The 6,889-nt window shown below is 55.9% G+C and overlaps 2 protein-coding genes across 2 annotated transcripts; both read left to right on the plus strand.

The window, feature by feature from the left end:
• The first annotated feature begins 801 nt into the window (after positions 1-801).
• Positions 802-1,530, plus strand: OXT (oxytocin/neurophysin I prepropeptide). Its single transcript, XM_040981168.1, has 3 exons — positions 802-921; positions 1,186-1,387; positions 1,475-1,530. The coding sequence occupies exons 1-3, from the start codon at positions 802-804 to the stop codon at positions 1,528-1,530; spliced, it is 378 nt and encodes a 125-aa protein (XP_040837102.1).
• A 2,427-nt stretch (positions 1,531-3,957) lies between these two features.
• LOC121157149 (60S ribosomal protein L13a-like) lies at positions 3,958-4,633 on the plus strand. The gene has a single exon (XM_040981169.1). The coding sequence runs from the start codon at positions 3,979-3,981 to the stop codon at positions 4,588-4,590; it is 612 nt and encodes a 203-aa protein (XP_040837103.1). The 5' UTR covers positions 3,958-3,978; the 3' UTR covers positions 4,591-4,633.
• Positions 4,634-6,889: the final 2,256 nt, after the last annotated feature.

Raw genomic sequence — 6,889 nt, forward strand, 5'->3', positions numbered from 1 at the left:
AGAGGTACAGCAGCTGGCACTCTAATCAGTGCCCATATGGGCATACTGGCAGTGCAGACAGAGGACTAGCAAGCTATGCCACTGTGCCAGTCTCCCACAGCAAAACAAAGACATGAGGTACCAAACATACATTTATTTCCAGGTGGCATTGTGGAGATGTCGCTTTAATTGACATCACCAATCACTCCCCAATGACAATGAGACCTCCGTTCTGCAGAAGCCTTTGCAAAGGTGGGGTAACAGGTAGACGTGGCCTACCCCCTCCCAGTGGAAGGGGAGAGAAAGTTTTCCCGGGGAGGGTTAGAGAAAGACATAGGCATCCTTCCCCCTCCCCCACTGCAGGTGCAGGGGAGTGGGATGGGAAGGTGGGCTCAGGAAATTCCCCACCTAGGAACCACAGAGGCGTGTTCCATGCTGGCCCAGAACTGAGGGTCCACCAGCCCCACCCGCCTCCCTCTTTCCTGTACTGGTAGGGCAGATAAACTCCGCGAGTGGCAGCTCCCACCCCAATCCCAGCCTGAGCGCCTCAGGCCACCGCTGCCTGCTCCTTGGCCCTGCAACACTCACCATCAGTGCCCCAGCCCATTATCCCAACGCGGATCCTGACCCAGGCCCATACCCAGCAAATGAGAGGGCATGCGGCGGGCACACACAGCCTGACCGGCCGCGCCCCGGGCTGTGACCACTCATCCAAGTGCCTTCTTTGAAGGACTCGGCCAACCCAGCGCCTCGGGGTATAAAGGCCAGGTCCGAGAGATAGCCACCAGCCGCTGCCAAGGCCCCGACGCTCCTGCACGCACCATGGCCGGCCCCAGCCTCGCCTGCTGCCTGCTCGGCCTCCTGGCGCTGACTTCGGCCTGCTACATCCAGAACTGTCCCCTGGGCGGCAAGAGAGCTGCGCTGGACCGCGACGTGCGCAAGGTGAGCGCTCAGGGCCCAGCCCCGCTGTGCTAGGTAGGTGGGGACTACAGGCACCTGCAGCTCCCTTCCCTGCGCGCCCTGATCTCGCCGCTCCCCTGGGGAAGCCGAGACCCTGACCACGGTCCAGGCCCAGCCGTCTCCCAGTCCCTCGGTCCCTCACAGTCACCTCGGCCCTCCTCCGCACTCGCCAGTCCCGCGCCCCAGCCAGCACCCCCATCCCGCCCTCGGCCACCCCGCGCCTCAGTCACCCCGGCCTCTCCGCAGTGCCTCCCCTGCGGCCCCGGGGGCAAGGGCCGCTGCTTCGGGCCCGGCATCTGCTGCGCCGACGAGCTGGGCTGCTTCGTGGGCACGGCCGAGGCTCTGCGCTGCCAGGAGGAGAACTTCCTGCCGTCGCCCTGCCAGTCGGGCCAGAAGCCGTGCGGGAGCGGGGGCCGCTGCGGGGCCGCCGGCGTCTGCTGCAACGCAGGTGAGCTGGACGCGGGGCGCGGGCGCGGGACGGGTGGGCCCGAGCGGGCTGCGGCCGGGTCGCCCCTGACCGCGCGTCTCCTTGCAGATGGCTGCCGCGTCGACCCCACCTGTGGTCTCGAGGCCGCCTTCCCCGAGCGCTGAGCCCTGACGGCCCAGACACTGCTGAGGGGCTCCTTGCTCCCCTGTTAGCACCCACAGCAACAATCAATAAAATAAAATAAATCAGATCTTCTTCCTTCAATTCGAGTTGTGTCTTTGTATTGGGGAAGGGGCAGGGTGGGCCTGGGTGTCATTAAACTTGCGGTTGGGAGCGACGGTAAGGTAGGGAAGGAGAAGAAGAAACTTCGTCCGAATTGTCGAATTGTCAAGCCAGGTCCCCATCCCCACAAAGGGAATGAATTAGGGAGCATTCAATGACTATGGACCCCAGGAAGGAGTCCGGGGCTGAGCTGGCCTGGGAGGAAGGGGCTTGTGGACACAGGTGCTGAAAGTCTCCAAGGAGCTGGACTCGGACCCCCAGGAGGCCACCAGGCAGGAACTGGCCCCCAGTCAGCCCTGCTCCTGGGAGATCTCTTTCTCTCTTTATCTCTCTCTCTCATTCTGACTTTCAAGTACATTAGTCATTTTTAAAGTGCCAGTTGGGGACCTGGCACAAGGAATCAATCAATGGTTAAACTCTCCCCCTGCCAGCACCAGGAACCCACATGGACTGGGTTCATGTCCCAGCAGCCCTGCTTCCCATCCAGCTTGCTGCCTGGGACCCTGGACCTGCGTAGGAGACCCAAAAGAAACTTCTGGCTCCTGGCTTTGGATCTGCTTAGCTCCAGCCATTATGGCCAATTGGAGAGTGAACCAGCGGATGAAAGATCTTTATCACTCCTCTCTGTAAATTTCTTTCCAATAAAAATAAATAAATCTTAAAAACAAAAACAAAAACAAAAAACCTTGCTTCCACCACAGCAGTGCCTAGATGGGCTTAGGGGACCTGGGGATCTAAGTTGGGGACTGATGGAGAGGAGGAACTTTGGCACCTATTTGGGTCCCAGGTGGGCGGACCGAGAGCAGGGTGTTAGGGCCCCAGGCTGGTATGCTGGCATGGCGTGCTGGTGAACTAATTGGGCTTTTGGACTCGTTAGCATGCTTGAGTCCCAGCTGGGCAGAGGGGTAGCATCCCAGGCTGCCATGTGTGCCCGAAAACTGGCTCTGGGATCCCTGGTGAGCGGGCAGGGCTCAAGGCCAGCACACCACCCCTCCAGAAGACCACCTGAGGAACCCATGTGCTCAGGGACATGGGGGCTGTGAATTTATCGGGGAAGGGAGTGTGGAATATGTGGGAGGGAGTGCAACTGAGGGAGTATGTTGCAGGTGAATGACTCCCGGGAGACTTCTGCCGACGAGCCCAGTGTACCCGCAGGTAAGCAAGGGGGCTGAGGCCGAGTGGTTTGGAGGAGAGAAACTGGAGGACCTTTCTGGGTCAGACAGATGCACCTGCCCATGTGGGAGACCTGAGCTAGTTAGCATCAGCCACCCAGCAGTAACCAGCACCCACTGGCACGTGCTGGGGGCCTACCTGGCAGGGCTAGATCATAGTATCCACCAACTGAGCCATGACACTAACCAACAAGCAAGAGAACCACATCTAGGGTCAGATTCTGTGGGGGATGTATGGGTTTGCCTCTGTGAAACTGCAATATCCACTGGTTTGCTGAAGAGCTGGGGTGGATGATGGGCTGAGCTAGACTTGACCATGGAACCCTCTGACACTTGTGGGTACTAGGGTTGGGAACAGGCCAGGCTGGACCAGGCGGAAGCACCCATAAGCACACTGAGGAATAGGGTGTGGGGTGGGTCAAGCCACAACATCCTCTGGCACACACAAAAGCTGAGACAGAGGGGACAGCCTATGTCAGATAAGGACCTAGCACCCACTGGCACACGTGAGCCCTGGGTCTGGGAGTGGACCTGATACAGGGAACTGGGGGAACTCCCACTGCTGCGCATGTGGGTCAGGCCTGGGTATTGGTCAGGCCTGGCAAGACTGTTCCACTTGTCAGCAAGCATGTGGGCCATTTAGACCTGTAAGCTACATTTGTTAGAAGTTCAGCTTTTTGATGAGGGCACACTGCTTGGCTGGGGTGCACTTCAAGACACGTCATGGCTGTGAGGGGCGCGTGGAGGTCTCAATGGGCCAGCACGGTGACCTTGCTCACTGTAGGAGCCGAGGAGGGGAGGCAGCCCGGCTCCTGCCCCTAATGGTGCAGGTCAAAGGATTGGCAATTACACAGGTCATGTTCCCTGACTTCAGCGCATACGATTACAGATGCCACAATGACCAAGGAGCTTCCCCGTGTGGCTGCATTCTAAGCAGCAGTTACAGACAGCCCTTGGGTTAGCAGGGCAACCCCAGCGAGACTACGCAGCAACAGGCAAGTGGAATCAGGGGTGGGTTCTCCAAGGCAGGATCCAGAGGGGAAACATGGGGCTTTAGACCAGGAACAGAGAGCAAGAAAGGTGTGTGTGTTTCCTTTTAGCTTTTTTGTTTTGTTTTTAAAAGGTAGTTAGTTTTTTTTTTCCCGGCGGCTGCCGAAGATGGCGGAGGGGCAGGTCCTGGTGCTGGATGGCCGCGGCCACCTCCTGGGCCGCCTGGCGGCCATCGTGGCCAAGCAGGTGCTGCTGGGCCGCAAGGTGGTTGTCGTACGTTGCGAGGGCATCAACATCTCTGGCAATTTCTACAGAAATAAGCTGAAGTACCTGGCCTTCCTGCGCAAGCGAATGAACACCAACCCCTCCCGGGGACCCTACCACTTCCGGGCCCCCAGCCGCATCTTCTGGCGGACCGTGCGAGGCATGCTCCCCCACAAGACCAAGCGTGGTCAGGCCGCCCTGGAGCGCCTCAAGGTGTTTGATGGCATCCCGCCCCCCTACGACAAGAAAAAGCAGATGGTGGTGCCTGCAGCCCTCAAGGTCGTGCGCCTGAAGCCCACGAGGAAGTTTGCCTACCTGGGACGCCTGGCTCACGAGGTTGGCTGGAAGTACCAAGCGGTGACGGCCACGCTGGAGGAGAAGAGGAAGGAGAAGGCCAAGATGCATTACCGCAAGAAGAAGCAGCTCATGAGGCTACGGAAACAGGCCGAAAAGAACGTGGAGAAGAAGATCAACAAGTTCACAGAGGTCCTCAAGACCCACGGCCTCCTGGTCTGAGTCCAATAAAGACTTTGTTGCTCAAAAAAAAAAAAAAAAAAAAGGTAGTTAGTTACCTTAGCGAGATACGGTTCGCTTCTCAGGTGCCCACCGTGGTTGTCATTAGGCCAGACTGGCACCAGGAGCCAGGATCTCCAGCTGGGTCTCGGTGAGAGGTATGAGGATACAAGCACTGGGCCGATCACTTGCTGCCTCTCAGGATGCGTTAGGCACAAGTTGGGTTAGATGCACTGAGGGCTGTAACAGTGCCAGGGGATGCCAGCGTTCCAAGAGGCAGCTTAACCTACACACACACACACACACACACACACACGCACATTTTTTTCTAATCAGCTAAATACTGACGTCAAGAAGTGCTGCAAAAAATTAGCAGAGAAAACTCAAAATACACAAAGAAAAAGCCAGATTGTTAGCACTGAAATTAATTTCACACTTGATCTTAGCCAAAAGGACAAGAAGCGATAGGACTAAAGTTAATTTAAGAAGAAGGGGAAGAGGTGCTGTGTGATGGTATAGCAGCCTAATTCTGTGTCTGTAAGCCCTGGCACCCCGCATGTCCCAGCTGCTCCGCTTCCCATCCAGTTTCCTGTTTGTGGCCTGTTTACAACCAGGTGGTCCCAACTAAAGACCATTATGCTCAGTGAAATGAGTCAATCACGAAAGAGCAAATGCCATATATTCTCTCTTATATAAGAAAACCAACATGGAAAGTGTAACTCCAATAGTCCAATCCATACTGGGTTTTTTTTTTTTTTTTAATTGTTTGCTTGCTTTTTTGGCTGTATCCCATGTGTTTTGATGTTTTTAATTTCGGTTTGGTTCATTCCAAATAATCTCTTTTCTCTAGTCGAATTCATCACGGGCTCATGAATTACACGTTGGCATCATTTTTCCCAAGAGACTTCTGTGTTTCCTTTGTGTCACCCATGTGTTGGTTACTCAGTGGTGCGTTGTTGTTTTTTTTCCTCTCATGGTACTGTAATTTGTTTGTTGATGTTGTTGTTGATGTGGCTGTTCTAATTCATACCAGTTGTTGACCTTGTTTCATGGCTTCTCACTTATGGTAATGTATAGTGATGGAGTACTGGGGTCTATCCTATACAGACGTCAGGGTATAATGGAACATGCATCCCTGCATCCAGACGGAAGATGGATTCCCAATGAAACTGTTGGACATGTGTAGACAATGCGATGCTGGACTGTCTGACATTGTCTGCACCAACAATGTCGGGGTACACTTAAATAAAAGACTGATAGAATGATGATTCCTTATGAAGGACTACACCATTGTAACAAAATGGGAAAAATCTGATGGGGGTGGGAGTTTGGGGGAGGAATCCCAGCCTACACAAAATTGTACCACATGATTCAAAATTCAAAATAAAAATTTATTTTAAAAAACCAAAATTTTCCCACAATAAATATTTTATTTCAATGTAAAAAAAAAAGAAAAAAGAAAAAAAAAACCGCAGAGGCAGATGTTTGCCTAGCAATCAAAACACCAGTGGGGACCCTCAACTCCCATAACAGAGTATGAGGGTTCAAGTCCTGACTCGGCTGCTAATTCTGGCTGCTGCTAACCAACATAAACCCTGGGCGGTGCTGGCAAGGGAGCACTAAGGAGATGGTTGGGACTCCAGAAAACGCAGGCGCCTAGGCGCGGCCTCTGCCTAACCCTAACACTTTTGCTGGCGGGGTGGGCGGGGGAGCAGGAGCTCTCTGTGACTTTGGGGCTCTTGTCCCTCCCTAACTCAGCAGCTGCGACAGGGGACTAGAGGACTGGGCTGAAGAGCAGGAGAGTGTGGCTGGAGCTGGGAGACGTTACAGGCGAGGAGGAAGCTCGCGTGCAGGCGTGGGGCGGATCTGGTCCTGAAGCGGCCCCAGGCTCCCGGCCAGCACCCGGCAGGGGAGCGCCACTCCCCTGCAACCTGGGGGCAAGCCCCATGGGGCCCTAGCACTGCCTCTATCCGCCCCTGGCTACATTGTCACACTGGGCACGGCCACGCAGAGCCTGCGGGAGCCAGGTCAGGGGTGAGGGCAGGAGATGCCAAGCCATGGGACAGTGACCCGGAGCCGGCGTGGCACCGGCCCTCCGCCCTCCCGGGGCTGCTGGTCCTGAACGGCTGGAGTCCCGAGGCTGAGCGCCACTGTGCCAGGATGCCATGGCCAGCGCTCAGCGCCTCTCGGCTCTGCCTGCGCTCCCTTCCGGCCTCACAGCTGCCCAGGATCCCGGACAGGACGCAGCCTCCCCTGGCACCAGGACCGGAGCCAGGAAGTTTACGGGTGCGGCGAACAGAGG

This window comes from Ochotona curzoniae, unplaced genomic scaffold, assembly GCF_017591425.1.
Source record: "Ochotona curzoniae isolate NIBS_2020 unplaced genomic scaffold, NIBS_Ocur_1.0 contig_3520, whole genome shotgun sequence".
NCBI classification, from domain to species: domain Eukaryota; kingdom Metazoa; phylum Chordata; class Mammalia; order Lagomorpha; family Ochotonidae; genus Ochotona; species Ochotona curzoniae.

What these genes read in the sequence shown, in the direction of transcription:
- OXT (XM_040981168.1), top strand. Translation starts at nt 802, where the DNA reads ATGGCCGGCCCCAGCCTCGCCTGCTGCCTGCTCGGCCTCCTGGCGCTG. An exon ending in TGGACCGCGACGTGCGCAAG is followed by an intron (nt 922 to 1,185) that starts GTGAGCGCTCAG and finishes GCCTCTCCGCAG; the next exon opens with TGCCTCCCCTGCGGCCCCGG. An exon ending in CGGCGTCTGCTGCAACGCAG is followed by an intron (nt 1,388 to 1,474) that starts GTGAGCTGGACG and finishes GTCTCCTTGCAG; the next exon opens with ATGGCTGCCGCGTCGACCCC.
- LOC121157149 (XM_040981169.1), top strand. Translation starts at nt 3,979, where the DNA reads ATGGCGGAGGGGCAGGTCCTGGTGCTGGATGGCCGCGGCCACCTCCTG.